This window comes from Heptranchias perlo, chromosome 27, assembly GCF_035084215.1.
Source record: "Heptranchias perlo isolate sHepPer1 chromosome 27, sHepPer1.hap1, whole genome shotgun sequence".
In the NCBI taxonomy this organism is placed as follows: domain Eukaryota; kingdom Metazoa; phylum Chordata; class Chondrichthyes; order Hexanchiformes; family Hexanchidae; genus Heptranchias; species Heptranchias perlo.
Window position 1 is genome coordinate 30,050,063 of NC_090351.1, and position 18,873 is coordinate 30,068,935.

At 42.1% G+C, this 18,873-nt stretch overlaps 1 protein-coding gene across 1 annotated transcript; it reads left to right on the forward strand.

The window, feature by feature from the left end:
• Positions 1-5,084: 5,084 nt before the first annotated feature.
• LOC137344721 (acidic mammalian chitinase-like) lies at positions 5,085-18,049 on the forward strand. The gene is made up of 10 exons (XM_068007852.1): positions 5,085-5,278; positions 6,019-6,075; positions 6,326-6,491; positions 7,380-7,504; positions 10,582-10,705; positions 10,818-11,000; positions 13,312-13,428; positions 14,240-14,378; positions 17,016-17,226; positions 17,914-18,049. The coding sequence occupies exons 1-9, from the start codon at positions 5,145-5,147 to the stop codon at positions 17,213-17,215; spliced, it is 1,245 nt and encodes a 414-aa protein (XP_067863953.1). The 5' UTR covers positions 5,085-5,144; the 3' UTR covers positions 17,216-17,226; positions 17,914-18,049.
• Positions 18,050-18,873: the final 824 nt, after the last annotated feature.

The window sequence follows — 18,873 nt, forward strand, 5'->3', positions numbered from 1 at the left end:
CCGACTAATTAATGAAACAATCAGGAAACACTGGTACCAATCAGAGGGATTGAAATTAAAGTAAAGAGGGAAATAGTCATTTGGATTTCCAAAATTCAGGGTTAGGTTCCTTTCAGTTAACAATGAAATTGGGAGAAATAATACTTAGAAAATATCCACACGATGGATATTTGTAAAAGGAGAGTTGGAGAATCTTTTAAGTCCATGATTTCTTGCTATTATCATACACTGTAGGTTTCTGTATTAACCAAATGAAACTTAGAAGCAATATGTATATTTCTAGGTGTGTTTATGTAATAAAATTGTAACTCAAGGTGATCAGGAAGGAAGTTACGGGGTAAAGTGAAACGTCTCAGGATTCAGCAGGCTGGGCGTCAGTGTCCTACCCCAGGACTCATGTAGCACCTATTTGATATTTGCCTGGCAACATTAACCTATCTGAAAGCTAGTATCGGCACTAAGTGATACCATTTTGATGCTGCACTTTTACATCAGGACTCACTCCAGTACAATGGGCTCAATTTTCGCACCCCCGATCGGGTGCGTTCGTGGCGGGGGGGCTGTGAAAATCGAGGATTCCCGGGGCGGGTCTGGACCCCGGCTCCAACCCGCCCACTTCCGGGTTCCCTAGTGACTCACTGACATGCGCGCGCAGTCCCCGCATGTGGGACTCCCGCCGGCAATTAAAGCTGGCGGGGTGCCACTTAAAGTACTCACTAAAGTAATTCAGGTTGTTTAGAGACCTGATTAACGTGATATTTTAGGAGGGTTGGGATTTTGCAAACGACTGGGACTGTTTCCCGTACTGTGGGAAACACTCCCAGTTCAAATGGACGTGTTGCAGCCATCAGCCTGTGGCAGCTGCAAAGGTCCATTTGACAGGTGGGGGTGGGGTGGAGACCCTCACTCATTGCAGGAGGCCACCCTGTCACTTTGGACAAAGTTTGGCCTGCACCACCCTCCTCCTAACAATAAAATTCACAAACTTGCACACTTATCCCGGTGTCCCGACACATGTACCTACCTTGCGGACTCCCTCAGATGTACATCTTCCGGATGGGGGCCGCTGTAGCTGCAGTCATGACCTCCTTGGCGGACAAACAGCATCACCAGCCTCGCCGGCCACGCCGTCCAGCTCTGACACGTGGAGCCCCACAACACAGTGCTGTGACACATCCACCTGAACAGCAGGAGGGAGGGCAACGCAGAGAGAGATGCGTCGCAGAAGGCACTACCCTCGCCACAGGGTCTACAGACCGAGGCTCAGCTTCCTAGACCTCTCTGAGCAGCAGTGCACACGGAGGCTCAGATTCACTCGACATGCAGTCGTGGACATCTGCAGCATCCTTCATGCCGAGCTGCTCCCGGCTGGCCCGAGCACCATCTTCTTACCTGTCGCTGTCAAAGTCACCACTGCCCTCAACAACTTCTCCTCCATGTCCTTCCAGGGTGCCACTGGGGACATCGCCGACGTCTCTCAGTCATCTGCACAAAAGAGCCCTGCAAGTACACCTACACCCACTCTGCAGTGACACAATGGGTGGCACCAGTTGTGGATCTTCATAGTGATCCTCAGGAAAGGGCATTATTGCACAAACTAGTCAAAATTCGCAAAGACGTGGCAGTAGTGGTTACAATATAATATGTTATGTGAGTTGATCAGAAATTAAATATAAGTAAAAACCATGACAAACCCTCCAACACCCTTGTGCATCCCCTTCATGCTCATGACACGTTTGCCTTACCCTTCCTACTGCACATATGTGATGCATGTCCTGTGGCTGCAGCACAGGTAGTGGCAGGTTGAGTGAGGCTGACTGTGAAAGAGATGCATGAGAGAGTGAGTATGAGATAGAGCCATGAGATTGTATGAGGATTGGGTTGAGTGGTAGTGGTGGGATGAGTACTGGCGAGCTGAGTAAGTGCAGGTAAGTTAAGGATGAGCTTTGAGTGGGTGTGAGAAGTGAAGTGATAGAGTAGTGTTGGCAGTGCAGAAGGAGATGTGGGGTGGGGGTGGTGATGTGGCAGACGGAGTGTAGGGGAATGAGTAAGTGTACTCACTTCGGCTGACCTACTTAGGTCATTGAAGTGCCTCCTGCACTGTATGCAGGTGGGTGATATGTTGGTGGTGCAGGTGACCTCCTCTACCACCTCGAGCCAGGCCTTCTTGGTGGCAGAGGCAGGCCACTTCCTCCCGCCCGCTGGGGAGAAGATCTCTGTCCTCCCCCTCCTCCTTGCCCCATCCAATAATAACAGGAGTGAGGCATCATTATACCTGGGAGCAGCCTTCCCCCGGGCTGCTCCATGCTGTAATTTTGCCTATTTTCTGCAGCATCATCAGCTGGAGGAGCCCTATTTAAAGGGGCAGTCCTCCACTGACAGCCAATGCTGCGCATGCGCAGTCCGCCCGCTGCGCAGCTTACCAGCGGGAAATCCGGAAGCACAGGTAAGTGGTTCCAATTAGCCTGCGATTCTGTGCGGAGCACCCCGATTTCACTGGGCGCGTTACCCACGCGCCCAGTCGACCCCCTGCTGCGAATCCTGCTAATATCGGGCCCAATATCTTGCCTTGAAGTTCTCCTACTCCTCACCCCTTAACTCTTGACTAGTTTACTCGTGGTAACCTTATTCCCATCTTTGTTTGGTGTTTGTTGGCACACAGATTATTGCATAACTAGCTAATCATATCTATGTTTACTTGGCACATTATTTTCCCCTTACTAATCTATTACCTGATACTCACTTGGCATCCTATCCTGTGCTTTCCTCACAAGTTACATGGTTACCTCTTGGCACATGGCCATAAACCCAACATTTCTGAAGAAAAAAAAAGTCTGCCTATCTTTTCCTTAGTATTTGAAATTTCTAACGTCCAATAAGGATTTGAACAAAAAATTACATATTTCACAAACATTACATTATTCCATCAAATTGTCGTTTCTCTTTTAATTAAAGATTTGCCACCTTAATTTGTGCTTATTCCACATGTTGCCTGCAGCTCTCCTGAAAATATCCCCCATGATTCTACAGCACATTGGCGCCCATTAGGCTCCAACCTCATGCTAGCCACGTGGTCACTTGCCACCTGGTATTTTTCGAGCAACTTTCTCATGCTCTCTTTGCCTGGAACCTAATGTTGGCCTTCAAGGACAACACTCTTCTCTACCTTTATTTGGAGGCTTCTTTCCAAACTTTACCAGATGATCCTCCCATGTTTCTAAGTTTTCAGACCGCAATCTTCAGTGCAAAAACAAGTGCAGGGTGATAATGAAGGACAACTTTCCAGCTGGAACTAAAGGTGTTATTCAAGATAAGGCTCACAATACAATTATCAAGATAAGCACTAGAATGTGCTTGCATTTTCATTGTAAATATCAAAGGCATGGCTGATTACTTTTCCAAAGCTGTAAAAGCTCTCAACACAAAATTATTAATAAACAGCAATAAGCTCAGTATATAAAGGGGAAGCAGGACGTGGACAATACACCAGCTGCAAGATGGCAAAGCTTATACTCGGGACAGGTGAGTTTGATTTTTCATTTAGTTATATTTCCTATTGTAGGAGCTTTATAAAAGATTCAGGAATTAAATGGGGGAATAAAATAAAGTGAAGACTCCTTTCCCAATTTAATTGTAAAGAAATCGATTCTTTTTGTATGTTTTGAGCTTTTTCTCACAGCAAAACCTCTTCCCCCATTCTCTCTTCGGATTACATACTCACATTGTCTAAGTTTAATGCATTAATTTTATGCTAATTTAGATGATTCCAGTTTGGTGAATTCATTCACTGGTGAATTCATTCACATGCTGAGGAATTTACCAAGAAATAGAACTTTCAATTTCACAATTTATTTTGCACTTCTAATTGTAACTGCAAATTTTCTGAAATATGAACTATTTTGCACATTCCTTACTTTAAACTTCATGTAATCTGACTCTGCAAACAACAGAAGGTAAGTGTGCATAATGTGAACTGTACATGTAGTAAAAGGTGTAAAAACATGTCAACAGCTACAAGATAAAATAATTCAGTGAACTGTAGTCATTTGTGATTTAACTTCTATTTATTTAACCAAAGGTATTGTCCTATGAGATTGCATCGTCCTTGCATACAAATGCATAAACAAAAGTTTCAATCCATGTTCCTTCTCACTCCCTTGAAATGGGACTGGGCAGTGTTATATAACTTAGGTTGTTCAGTTAGACTAATATCTAAGAGTTTTTGCTTGATTATTGCCAGGCTTAGGAAGACATCCTCTTGAAATCATGATCTCAGAGATTAAATACGTTAGTGAGAGCAAATTATAGAAGATGTACCCAAAGAAGTTAGCCCAGTGGCCAACTGGTCTTTTACAACTCCATATATTTATATTCTTACACTATTTCTTCCTTCCCTGACCTTAACATCCATTGAAAAGCTAAGTATGAGGTGATAATATTTAAATAGAGTGCAGTCCTTTTCATTTTGACCTAATCGCAATCCTGATAACATTGCCTTATAAAAATACTTTAAAGATCAATGGGCCACCATCGGATACCAATATCGGAATGTTTATCATGCTTGTATGAAGGCTTAAAAATAAAGTGTGTTATACTTCTGCAAAAATAGCGGGCAGAAATATTTCAGACAAACACATTAAGCCTTTGTACACTAGTGTCCTGTGTCGTAATTGCTGAGCAAATATTAGTCAAAAAATTCAGTCAGTAATATAACCATGCTGCCATACCAGGTTAATTTAAACAATTATATGCCAATGACACATTAATGCACTCGGCACCTTACTATAACAGCTCAGGTCAGGAAGCCAAACATGGCACATTAGTGCATCAGCGCATTGATGAGGTACTAGAACTCAAAATTTAACCTTAACCACTTGGGCAAAAATACTTCAGCAAATCTCTGCACCTTCAGGCATCATTTGATCATAATTCTAACACTTATCCTATATTCTTGATTACAGCGGTGGTCTTATTGGCGTGCCTACAACTGGGTGAGACTTTGTGCATTTCAAGCTTTTCTTAATTTAATGTAATGAGTAGAAGCACTGTCCTGATTTCCATTACTCCCACCCACAGGCTCTGCCTACAGACTGGTTTGTTACTTTGCAAACTGGGCTCAGTATAGACCAGGAGCAGCAAGTTACATGCCAGATGATGTGGACCCTTGCATGTGCACTCACCTGATCTACGCTTTTGCTGGTATGAGCAACAATGAAGTCACCACTATTGGATGGAATGATGTGACTCTCTACAAATCATTCAACGCTCTTAAAACCAGGTATTGTACATCTACAACTTAATACATTTACAACTAACTCCCAAATTCTAAGTCTTGATTTAATCAACTGCACATTATATAGCCTCCTACATAAGATGCATTGCAGTGCACTTAGATTCCCCATATTCTATTTTTCCACCTTTTTTAAGCTCCTCTTATCATTTCCATTCTGTGAAAACGACCTGGTCCCAGAGCTTGGCCAGTGTTGTTGTGTAGCCACTAAGAGTTAGATAAGTGTGGCGCAGGGTGATTTATTCACTTTCACTTAATGACTCAGTGAAGAACAGGAAACTGTTGTAGAGAAAATTACAAACTTGAATAAAAAGCACAAACCAGGGCCCAATCACCTTGTTGTACCTTGTGTTCATACACAGTGCACTATACCACTGGACTGAGGTACTGAACTTCAATTAGATTTAGTATCAAAGGGAGAGGACTAAAGAGATATGGGGGGTGAAATGGATGTGGGCGGAGTCGCAGAAGAGACGGTATTGCACTCGTCTACCATTAGATACTCCATCCAATATTCAGTCCCATTGACCTCAATAAAACTGAATAACAGGTGTGCCCTATGATGGGCGGCAAATGCGACCACCTGTTTTGACTCCCTGCCCATGTTCAATTGCACCCCCCTTTACTGTGATATTTTGGAGTAATTTTGGTAATGATTCCAATATTATTGAATGTGTTTTACTATTCACTATTTTTTCTAATGCAACTATTTGTTTAATTTACAACAGGAATGGAAACCTTAAAACACTTCTCTCTGTCGGAGGCTGGAACTTTGGATCTAGAAAGTAAGATGGAAACATTTGTTGGTTTGGTGTTGGATGGGAAGCATTTTTTTTTCAAATTCTTCATGAAATAAAAAGATAATGGTAGACTATCAAAAATTGTTTTACTTCTTAACATATGTTGGCAGGAGTCACCAAATTCCTAAATACATATGTAGGAGACTTGAAGAGAAGCAAGCAAAATCAATTTTACAGTTGTTTCACGGCCAACTATTGTTATCAATGATGATTTTCCTTTAACTTTCTTCTCTAGGTTCAGCATTATGGTTTCCACTGCTGAAAATCGCCAAACATTCATAAAGTCAACGATTAGCTTCCTGCGCAAATATGGGTTTGATGGTTTGGACATAGACTGGGAGTATCCTGCGTTAAGAGGAAGCCCCCCACAAGACAAGCACCTCTTTACAATCTTAACACAGGTAGGACCGAGTGCACCTTACCGGTTAGTTACTCAGTGTAAGGACTGCCAAAAACCAACACTACCCAAAGAATAATTTATTTGTCATTTGTAGAAAAACATTACACCATATGAATAAGTAAATGAAACCCATCAGTGTGTTAGTGTCTGTGACATGTCCTGGTATTAATGTGGGATCCAAATGTGGAGATCACATTTTTAGTGGGCTTTATAAGTCTTGAAAAAAATCTGGAATCAATCATATTGTTAAAGTGATGCAACATCTTGTTGTGGCTTCCAATAAGACTTCATTAAAATCATCTCCTGAAGGCACTGACTCACCCTGAGGTACACTTCTCTTCCAGTATCTCATCCACATGGTTCCTTTTTATATTACCCTTTTCCAACAAGTTTCTTCTGGAGGAACTTTTCCCCTAATTTCCTCCCTCCTCTCCAGAAGGCACTGACGCACCCTGGGGTACACTTCTCGTCCAGTGCCTCACCCACATGGCTATTCTTCATGCATCAGCCTAGACAGTGCAAGCTGGCTAGATATACAATTATGGTGGGACATCTTTGATTAACTGCATCCTGTCCTCATCTGATGTCCACACATGCACACTTACCAGCACGGGTCACTGCATATTGATCAGGAGCAGGAACTCAAGCTGAATTTTCTAGCCCATTATGATGAAAATGATTGTTTTGCAGTAACTGCTGTCAATCTGGCCTCCGTTTAAGACTGGCTAATGCTCTGGTTGTACCCTTGTATTAGATATGTTACTTTGCTATGCTTGGCCATGGATACATTTTCAAAACAAGTAATCTAATGTTCATTTGGTCATCTTTTGAAGCTTCTAAGTTGTGTAAATCGAATAAAAAGGGAAACTACAACATTTTTGAATTTTAGGAACTGATAGCAGCCTTTGAAGCAGAAGGAAAAAGTATTGGGAAACCAAGACTGTTACTCTCAGCTGCGGTGGCTGCTGGAAAACCCAATATCGAAGCCGCCTACGAGATTCCTCAGCTGGGACAGTGAGTGTTGGTATCAATCTTATAGGTCAATTGTACAATTGGCAAGCGGAGATCAGCTAACTCAGCACATGCCAGGAAATCGTGGCCCATATTACTCATTGCCACACAGGCACTGCATTCACCCAATGAGTTATTAGGAAAGCCCATGTTTCATTCTTTAATGATAAATATTCTGGCTGGTCAGATAAGCTATAAAGCTTTTAGTTAACGTTTAATTCACGTTGGAAACCTTTAATTCAAGTTGGAAACCACTGGAACGAATTTTAAGTTACTTGTTGAAATCATAACTTAAGAAAGTCTGACTTGAGAAAAGGGTATTTGGCCCACCAATCCTGCTCATTGCAGGGTTCATGTATGATTTACTTATTATGGATTTCCCTCCTACAACATTGCTAATGCTTTACATTAAGGGACACTAAGTTCTTTTCCTTACCTTCCCTAACGAGACCTAAACTCAAGCAGTGCTGTTAATATCTCTATAAGCTTTGACCGTCTTCTCAACAGATATCAATCCAGATCTCTTTTAAAGGTATCAAAATCAATTACCTTCAATAGAGCCAGTTACACATATTCACTACATTCTGCGGGATTTTTTCCCCCTAATTTCTAACCTTGCTCAAGACTTGTGAATTTTGGACTTGTGTCCTCTAGCATTGTCTAAGTTAAATCGTTTATTTACTTCAATCTTATCTAAACATTTCATTGTTTTAAAAAATCTGTTTAATGTCTTCTCTAAGTCTTTTCTCCAACAAACATAAGTTCTTCACTTTGTTCTTTCTTCATGTCTTTGTCCGCTAAGGCCTGGAATCATTCTGATTGCTCTGCTTTAAGCCTTTTCTAATGTATCTATATTATACTTGAGACAGGACAACCAACCTACATGCCATACTCCAGAACTGACCGCACTATTGATCCCTGCAATATCAGCATTACTTGTTCTGACTTACAGTACAATGCCCTCCAGATGCATCCCAGTAATGGATTCGCTTTTTTGTTCACATTGCCTAGATATTTTGAGGGAATGATCAATGATTACTCTCAATTTTTTTTTCCTTTTTGATCCTTACCAGCAGAGACCTTTTCACATTATACAATTGTTTTCTGTTACCTATTGTTACTGTTACCTACCTAGTGTGCAAAATTAAAGCATGTGGGATTGGTGGTAATATACTGGCATGGATTGAAAATTGGTTAACAGACAGGAAACAGAGAGTAGGAATAAATGGGTCTTTTTCAGAGTGGTAGGCAGTGACTAGTGGGGTACCGCAGGGATCAGTGCTTGGGCCCCAGCTATTCACAATACATATCAATGATTTGGATGAGGGAACCAAATGTAATATTTCCAAGTTTGCTGATGACACAAAACTAGGCGGGATGGTTGTGAGGAGGATGCAAAGAGGTTTCAAGGCGATGTAGACAAGTTGAATGAGTGGGCAAATACATGGCAGATGCAGTATAATGTGGATAAATGCGAAGTTATCCACTTCGGAAGGAAAAGCAGAAAGGCAGAGTATTATTTAAATGTTGATAGATTGGGGAATGTTGATGTACAAAGGGACCTAGGTGTCCTTGTACACCAGGCACTGAAAGCAAACATGCAGGTGCAGCAAGCAGTTAGGAAGGCAAATGGTATGTGGGCCTTCATTGCAAGAGGATGTGAGTACAACAGCAAGGATGTCTTACTGCAATTATACAGAGCCTTGGTGAGACCACACCTGGAGTATTGTGTGCAGTTTTGATCTCCTTATCTAAGAAAGGATATACTTGCCATAGAGGGAGTGCACCAGACTGATTCCTGGGATGGCAGGACTGTCATATGAGGAGAGATTGGGTCGACTTGGCCTGTATTCACTCGAGTTTAGAAGAATGAGAGGGAATCTCATTGAAACATATAAAATTCTGACAGGGCTAGGCAAACTGGATATAGGGAGGATGTTTCCCCTGGCTGGGAAGTCCAGAATGAGGGGTCACAGTCTCAGGATACGGGGTAGGACATTTAGGACTGAGATGAGGAGAAATTTCTTCACTCAGAGGGTGGTGAACCTATGGAATTTTCTACTACAGAAGGCTGTGGAGGCCAAGTCACTGAATATATTTAAGAAGGAGCTAGATAGATTTCTAGACACAAAAGGCATCAAGGGGTATGGGGAGAAAGCGAGAATATGGTATTGAGATAGAGGATCAGCCATGATAATATTGAATGTTGGAGCAGGCTCGATGGGCCGAATGGCCGACTCCTGCTCCTATTTTCTATGTTTCTATTCATGTATGTATTGCCCTACATTTATTCAAATTAAAATCGATCTGCCATGTTTCAGCCCACCTATATCATTCGTCCAGATTTCCCTGAAAATAATGGGGTAGAATTTCTGCCTGGGTTCCTTGATATTCTGCCGTAAATTCAGCAGAAGATTGGTGAAAAACCCAGAGAAACGGCGTCACTGGCCATTTACGTCATTTCAGCTGATCTACTGCTGATGTTATTGCAGACAATTGGGAGGTAGCACCAAGTCCTCAGTTGAGTATAGATGTAGCTGTCTGATGATATTTCATAAAGCAATCAATCCCCTCTGGGGTGGAATACCTTTCTCCGGGGCTGTTTCTATTTGGTCTTCATCTGTCATAAATCGCCATCCCTTTGCTACTGAATGAGGATTGGAGTCCGACTGGGTTCAAATCTTAGGTTAAGATTTGAACGTAATCTCAATATGTTCATAAAACATTACTGGAGAACTTAAGACAACTAACGTGCGGAAATTCTTTCCTATACAAGCACCACAATTGTGTCACAAAGCAGAATTGTTCATAGTTTATATTATCAGGGATATCCTGGTCAAAATATTCCATTATTTTATTGCTGAGTAACCTAGATGATGGGCCAAGGCCAATGGTGCAGGACAGTACCATGGTTGAAAAGAGTAAGGGATAAGACAAGGCAAACTGAGTAGTAATGGAGCTGAAACCTAAGCTGGGTTTTAGATTATAGGAGAAAGAGAAGACTGAGGATAAGGTTAAGAATAAATATATATTTTACTGCGTAAGATATCAGTGTAATTCACAGATCTTCTCTCTTACAGAACTCTAGACTTTTTCAATGTGATGACATATGATTTCTATGGTGCATGGAATTCCTTCACTGGAGAAAATAGTCCTCTTTATGCTCTCCCTTCAGCCCAAGGCAATAACAAGTACTTTAATATTGTACGTATTCATGGATGTTACTTATTTCAGTTTTACAACCAGGTAATCATCTTTTATAAAATGCTTGCAGTCTTCCTAGAACTAAGTGTTAATGTTACTAATCTCTACACAGGACTACACCATGACATACTGGAAGGATAATGGAGCTCCTGCAGAGAAACTGAACCTCGGATTCCCTGCCTATGGTCGCTCCTACAGACTGAGCACATCCAGTACTGCTGTCGGTGCCCCAGCAAATGGTGCTGGACCTGCTGGGTTTTACACACAACAAACTGGGTTTCTGGCCTACTTTGAGGTATTTGTACTGATGCAAATATACCAAATATCCAAACACCTTGAAAACCTCACATTTTGCTGTGAGAAAACAAACTTCATTGACATTAATTATATCAATAAGGTGTTTGGGAGGAGGGCAAACAATTTAGACTGAATGGGAATTTTGTCATTTCTTTGCCTGTTTATCACAAGGTAATAACAGATGAGGAAGACCATTTGGCCCATATTAGTTTATCCTTCGAGCAGCGCCCTACGGTCCTCCCAGTGCAGCATCCAGGTGTTTTTTAAATACTTCCAGAGTTTTTGCCTCTACAATTCTACTGGGATGTTCACTCCAAGTGTTGATCACTCTCTGCGTGAAGAAGAATCTCCTGATATCAGGCCTAAAGTTTCCTTTCCCTAGTTTGAACTTGCCTCTCTTTGTCTTAAAGTAATATTCCAGATTTACCTTTTCCATGCCATTTACTATCTTATAAACCTCTATAACCTCAGATGCACCCTTTTCAGGCAGTTATTTTTTTGCCCAATTTACAAGTTATTTTCCTTACCTCCTTTTGTTCCTGACTGTTTTGCACAATTCCCTAATTGACTGGGTGGACCAGCTACTGGGCCTGAGGCCACTGCCAATATCATCCTTGAACCAATTTTTTTTGATACCCTCTCTATCATATGGCTGGGTGCCACTTCATAATGGCATGGTCGAGACAGGGAACTTGCCATGTGGGGAATGGCCAAACAGCTTTCAGTAGAAATTGTTTTCATGTGTGAACACCTCAGGAGGCATTGCTTGGGGTTTCATACTTTGGATTAAAATTCAATGGGGCTAATTTTGAGTTTGGGTGATAGTTTAAAACAGACATCATCTGATCAAGCATTTTTGTTTGACAAAACTATTACAGTTTGTTGATGATCTAACTAGCAGGATAGATAAAGGGGAACCAATGGATGTGGTATATTTGGGTTTTCAAAAGGCATTCTATAAGGTGCCACGCAAAAGTTTGTTACACAAGATAAATGCTTATAGGGTTGGTTGTAATATATTAGCATGGATAGAGGATTGGTTAAGGTACAGAAAACAGAGAGTAGGAATAAACAGGTCATTTTCAGGTTGGCAAACTGTAACTAGTGGGGTGCTGCAAGGATCGGTGCTTGGGCCTCAGCTATTTACAATCTATATTAATAATTTAGATGAAGGGACCGAGTGTAATGTATCCAAGTTTGTGACGATTCAAAGCTAGGTGGAAAAGTAAGCTGTGAAGAGGACACAAAGAGTCTGCAAATGGATATAGACAGGTTAAGTGAGTGGGCAAGAAGGTGGCAGATGGAGTATAATGTGGGGAAATGTGAGGTTATTCACTTGGGTAGGAAGAATAGAAAAACAGAATATTTTTTAAATGGTGAGAAACTATTAAATGTTGGTTTTCAGAGGGATTTGGGTGTCCTTCTACAAGAAACACAGAAAGTTAACATGTAGGTACAACAAGCAATTAGGAAGGCAAATGGTATGTTGGCCTTTATTGCAAGGGGTTGGAGTGCAAGAGTAAGGAAGTCATGCTGCAATTGTACAGGGCTTTGGTGAGACCACACCTGGAGTATTGTGTACAGTTTTGGTCTCCTTACCCAAGAAAGGATAGACTTACCTTAGAGGTGGTGCAAGAAGATTCACTAGATTGATTCCTGGGATGAAAGGGTTGTCCTATGAGGAGAGATTGAGTAGAATGGGCCTATACTCTCTGGAGATTAGAAGAATGAGAGGTGATCTCATTGAAACATATAAAATTCTGAGAGACTTGACAGGGTTGATGCTGAGAGGCTTTTTCCCCAGTTGGAGAGTCTAGAACTAGGGGCATAATCTCAGGATAAGGGGTCGGCCATTTTGGACTGAGATGAGGAGAAATTTCTTCACTTAGCGTGTCATGAATCTTTCGAATTCTCTACCCCAGAGGGCTGAGTGGATGCTCATTCGTTGAGTATATTCGAGACTGAGATCAATAGATTTTTGGACACTAAGGGAATCAAGGGATATGGGGATCACATGAGTAATTGGAGTTGGGGTCGATGATCAGCCATGATCTTATTGAATGGCAGAGCAGAATCGAGCGGCTGTATGGCCTACTCCTGCTCCTATTTCTTATGTTCTTATGTTTTTATATATATCTCCCGCTGACACTATCACTCGAAGTCAAAATTACCCCCAATAGATTCTAAGTAAAGTATCTTGTGCATTTCAGAAGAAACCTAAAAAGAACTAATTAATTCAAATAGATCTTTACTGCAGTTAAATTGTCAACTACAAAGTGTTGCATCCTAATGTCTCATTCTTTCAACAGATCTGCCTCTTCTTAAAAGATGCTACTGAGAAATGGGATTCTCCACAGATGGTTCCATACGCATATAGGGGAAATGAGTGGGTTGGATATGATAATCCACAAAGCTATGAAGACAAGGTCTGTTCTACATACTGCTATTTACTTTAGGACTGACTTTCCAAATGCATGCAACCAGTGAGAAGCCTCCACATATCAGGAAATCAAATGTGGCAACGATTTTCTGACCATTAACTTTATTCGTGACCGCACACTTGCATTTCCAATAGATGCATTTGGAAAATCAATCATTTTCTTTTTAATTTACTAGACACCATTAGGAATGACACTATTTACAATTGCTGCTCTTTTTATTTTTTTATTTACTCCCTCACACAACAATATTGCGAGAGGTTTAGATTTTGTTCAACTCACCTCTTTGTGCCCAAACCACAATCTGCGACAGAAACAGAACCGATTTCTGGAGAACTGTCTCACCTCCAAGATTCTAATGCGGTAATATTATTGATAATTGAAACATAGGTGTTTCTAGATAGGAATTTTATTCCTCATTCTCCCTAGAATCCCATAAAAAGCAATATGTACGTTGTAATGGAGCTCTGTGCACTTCCACAATGATATGTAAGGTACTTGAATATTGTTAACTGAGCACTGGATGGCCACGTGATGGGAGTAAGCACATTGTAGCAATTACACTCCAAGATCTCTCTTATTGATTTTGTTATTCTTTGATAGGAAGATTTTAGAGGATCTGGAAATAAAAGCAGTTGGTTGATACTACAAAATACGAGTGTTTCCTCGGACATAACACAGAAGAATAAGTGTTTTTATCTTCATGATTTGGGATGTTGTAGATTTTGCAATCACATTTGAAGAGAAGCCTGCAGGCTAACAGTGATTTACATAATAAATTTTCCATATTGTGTTCCAGATAAAGTGGCTGAAGCAAAACAATATGGGAGGAGCTATGGTGTGGACCCTCTCTCTGGATGATTTCAGTGGTACTTTCTGCCACCAGGGACGTTATCCTCTCATCAGCAAACTGCACACTCTGCTTGGAATTAATCCAGGTAATTCCTTACCATGACACTCAATAACTGTTAATTCCTTGTCATGATTCTATGGCTGGAACCAACTACTTGTTGTTGCTTAATAGAAAGTCAGTACAGATAGCCATTAAATTACATAAATAAGTCTGAAAAGTGAAAATAAAACTACAATAAAAGCACATTTCAAAGTTTGTATTGCAACAGGTTAAATAGGTTAACCCCCGAAAATGGGCACGGGGATCGCGGTGCGCGATTAACCCGCGCCCGGTCGTTGAGATGCAGGCAGCACGTAACATTTGTGCTGCCCGGTGATTTACATGATTGCTGCGTGCAGCCAGGCCTACCTGCACCGTTGAGTGGCTGCTCACCAGTAGGGGGCCCAGATAACGCGAGTGACTAGCACCACTTAAAGGCACCCTGCACCTCTTAAAGGAAAGGTGCACTGTGGTTGCAGGAAGTGTTGGAAGTCAATGGTGAAGTGAATTTGTGTTGCAATATAGTGAAGCATGGTGATGATGGGAACTCTTATTTTTATAATGAATAACAACTTGGCTGCTCAAATTTGCAAGACTCTTATATTTTCAAAATATAAGATACGGGTCTGAATGGGGTCTGAACGGAAATCAGAAATTGCACATGTAAAACACAGATGCAGGTCCCGTCCTTATGTTTACTTATGTTGAGTTCCTTCAAAACATTGAATAAAGGGTGTTCAGCACTATACCCCCCCATCGCCCACCTACCAACAAACTCTTTCAATCAGATGCTTCATCTCTTCCTCACACATTACCACTGTTGCAAGCTGCAGACCCACAACTCACAGGTCACACACACTGGCAGCTATACAACCATGACAGGCACATCACCCAAACATAATGCAGGACACTCACGAACACACTTTCCCCTTTCTTGCGGGAGAAGGTGGCGCATAACAGAAGGCAGCAAGTGGCAGCGGCTCCATGGAACATGAACCTGCTGTCCTCTCTCAGGATGACAGCATTCCTGTCCCACCCCTGCCACTCCGCCAGTGCCCTTGCTGTTGCCTGTCAGCCAGCCAGTTCACTCCCTATGGAGTATTGAAACTTTATTATAGGAACATAGGAACAGGAGTAGGCCATTTAGCCCCTCGAGCCTGTTCCACCATTCAATGAGATCATGGCTGCTCTGTGACCTAACTCCATAGATCAGCCTTAGCCCCATATCCCTTAATACCTTTGATTAATAAAAATCTATCAATCTCAGATTTAAAATGATCAATTGAGCTAGCATCAACTGCCGTTTGCGGAAGAGAGTTCCAAATTTCTACCACCCTTTGCCTGTAGAAGCGTTTCCTAACTTCACTCCTGAAAGTCCTGGCTCTAATTTTTAGGCTATGTCCCCTTGTCCTAATATTCAAGTATAGGAGACCTCCAAAAAAAAGGTACAAATGCTTCAGCAGCCAGAAGCAATAATCCAGCAACTAACCTGTGGCTCCTGCATGATGCCTTTAAATAGCGCTGGTGGGGGGGTCCTCCAAGCTGTTTAAGACCTGTTCAGCTGTGCGAGGCTAAGACTGTGGAGTTCCAAAATTGCATCTGTCCCTTTAAATCAGCTTTGCACATTGATCTACTGCATAATTTCCCTACTTTATGTGCTGCCGGTGTTTGTTAAGTGCGCTTGCACAAATGCATATGGCGTCCTGTGCACGTTACGCCGGAAGTGTGCGCACGCATCTCAGACGCCATTTTGGGTCCTTAGGACTCTGCATAGCGCCTACACAACGGGCGCTTTGCGGCCCAATTTAGCCCCCCTACTGTCCAGACACAGCATCTTACATCTCAACTTATCCTCAATGGTGCTCACTGAACTAACTTTTCCAAGGAACCTGTCTCTTGTGATCCAAGGAACTGAATTTACTTGAAAAGTTCCACAATGGGAGCAATTTTCAGTGATTGCCACCCATTTCATGCCTGAAAAGCAGACAGCAAGCAATTGAATATCGTTTTTGGGGGGGGGGGGGGCGGTGGTTGGCGGGGAGACACCTCGGCCATTCCAATGATGCTCAAGGCCCACCTGATGCAATTTTGAAGTGCATCTGCAAATAGGTGAGCAGCACGCCTGCCTGTTTGCGACGGGATGCTGCTTAAATATCCTCCACACCTGCTGTAGGACACCATTTACAATTTTCAGGTACAAATGAGTGGAGCGTACCAAGGGCATTGAGCGGCCTGACCAGCGGCCCTTCAATGACTGTTGGTGGCCGCTCAAGGAAAGGCTCAAAAATTTCTTTGTGAGAATTTTTGTGGGGCTCGGAGGAGCTCGCCCTGGTCCCACAAAAATAATGCAGGCGACTCCTGGCCTGTGCTCGACTTCCTCTGGGATTAGCCCCCATCCTCCCCATGCCCGACCTGCCGGTCGACTAAGCGCAGTGGCCGACTGATCTCCCGCCCTCCCACAATTGGCGAGCTGCAGCTGGATGCCCATTCGTTGCCCGCTGCTGGCTGGCAGCAGACAAACAATGCCGGTTTCGGGTGGTTGGCATGGCCGCAAACGCTGACCTTGTATCTGTTTCGGGTGGAATTGAAATGCGCCCAATGTCTCTTTAATATGAGATACTCAACGTCAATTTACAGCAATTTTTAAACAAACTGTGAATTAATGAAACTTGTTTCCTTCTAGAATGTGTGGCTCCTCCTCTTCCCACTACTGCTGCTCCTCCTTTAAATCCCCATTTTTGTACTGGAAAATCTAATGGTTTCTACATTGACGCAAAAGCCAAGAATATATACTATCAATGTCTTAATGGACATACCTACGTGGAGAAGTGTGATGCTGGATTAATCTTTGATCTTTCCTGTGATTGCTGCAACTGGCCTTAAAGTAAAAGGAGGTACATACACTCTACTGATATATATAACAGTGTTTGCTGGACAAATGCAGGTCAGAGTGGATTCACTAGTACATTCAGATGCTGTCAACTATTATAGGAACATAGCTATTGCTGGATAGAAAAAGCCCAATGTCCATCTAGTTCACCTTCTACCATCCTGGTAGTCGCATAATGCAATAGAGAAAAAGAAAGAACTTGTATTTATATACTGGCTTTCACGGCCTCAGGACGTCCCAAAGCACTTTACAGCCAATGATGTACTTTTGAAGTGGAGTCACTGTTGTAATGGAGGAAACACAGCAGCCAATTTGTGTTCAGCAAGTTCCCAGAAACAGCAATGATTACAACAAAATAATTTGATTCTTTTTAGTGATGTTGGTCAAGGGACACCGGGGAAAACTCTCCTGCTCTTCTTCAAAATATGTCATGGGATCTTTTACGCCCACCTCAGAGGTTTAGCATCTCGTCAAAAAGACAGCACCTCTGACAGTGCAGCACTCCCTCAGTACTGCACTGCAGGGTCAGCATAGATTTTGTGCTCAAGTCTCTGGAGTGGGACTTGAACCCACAACCTTCTGACTCAAGAGGTGAGAGTGCCAAACCGAGCCAAACACATTTTTTTCTGATGTCAGTGGCTTAATGTTAGACTCTGACTGTCGAATCACAACAGACTCTTTATTTTTCCAGCCTGCCATTGATTTCCAGTCAACACCAATGAAGCTGGAACTGACCTTCAGTTTAATCAACGAAGAATGTCACCACTTCAAAGATGCGCAAATGTACAACAACCACCAATGTACTGGCTCTAAGAATTTTGTCTAAAGCAAAGATAATGATTGAAACAGCAAAATAAAATAATTTGCAGAGATCTGGTTACTTTGTTTTTTTTGAAAATTATAATACTGGCATTTACATAACACTTGTAATCAAAATGTCTCAAAGTTCTCTAATGCAATGAATGAGCTGAAGTGCAGTGACTGTTGTTAGCTGTGATTATCCAATTATGTGTAACAATGTCAGTTAAAAAGAAATAAATTAAAGTTACAACACAGAAACAGGCCATTCGGCCCAACCAGTCCATGTCAGCAGTTACTCTCCACGCGAGCAACTAGTTCTAATCACATTTGCCCACCTTATTCCTGTATCCCTTCAACATGCTTGAATTCAACTGCATTCACTTCTGAAATTAAATCCAGGTTCTAAATGGCATCATCAGTCAATTGCAAACATACCACTGCTTCATATAGGAACAGGAATAGGCCATTCAGCCCCTCGAGCATGTTCCACCATTCAATTAGGTCATGGCTGATCTGTACCTTAACTCCATCTGCCTGACATGGTTCCGTAACCCTTAAATTTGAACCTGAAGACTTCCATGTTTGGAAGAACATCTGTATTTTCCAGAAAAAACATCTGAGTTTAATACAGAACAAAGAAGGCAAAGTGCAGGACCCACAGCCTTTAGAGATACTGGGGCTGAAATGTTCCATTGACTTCAGTGGAAAAGAACATTGGGCTGCTGGTGAAGAGCATTTTCACCCCCACTGTCATTCTGCTCCCTGTTGTACCTCAATTATAAACAATGGCAGGCAACTGACATCACCACCTGATTAAATCTTTGCCAAGCTCTGAATGTAATGTCCAAAA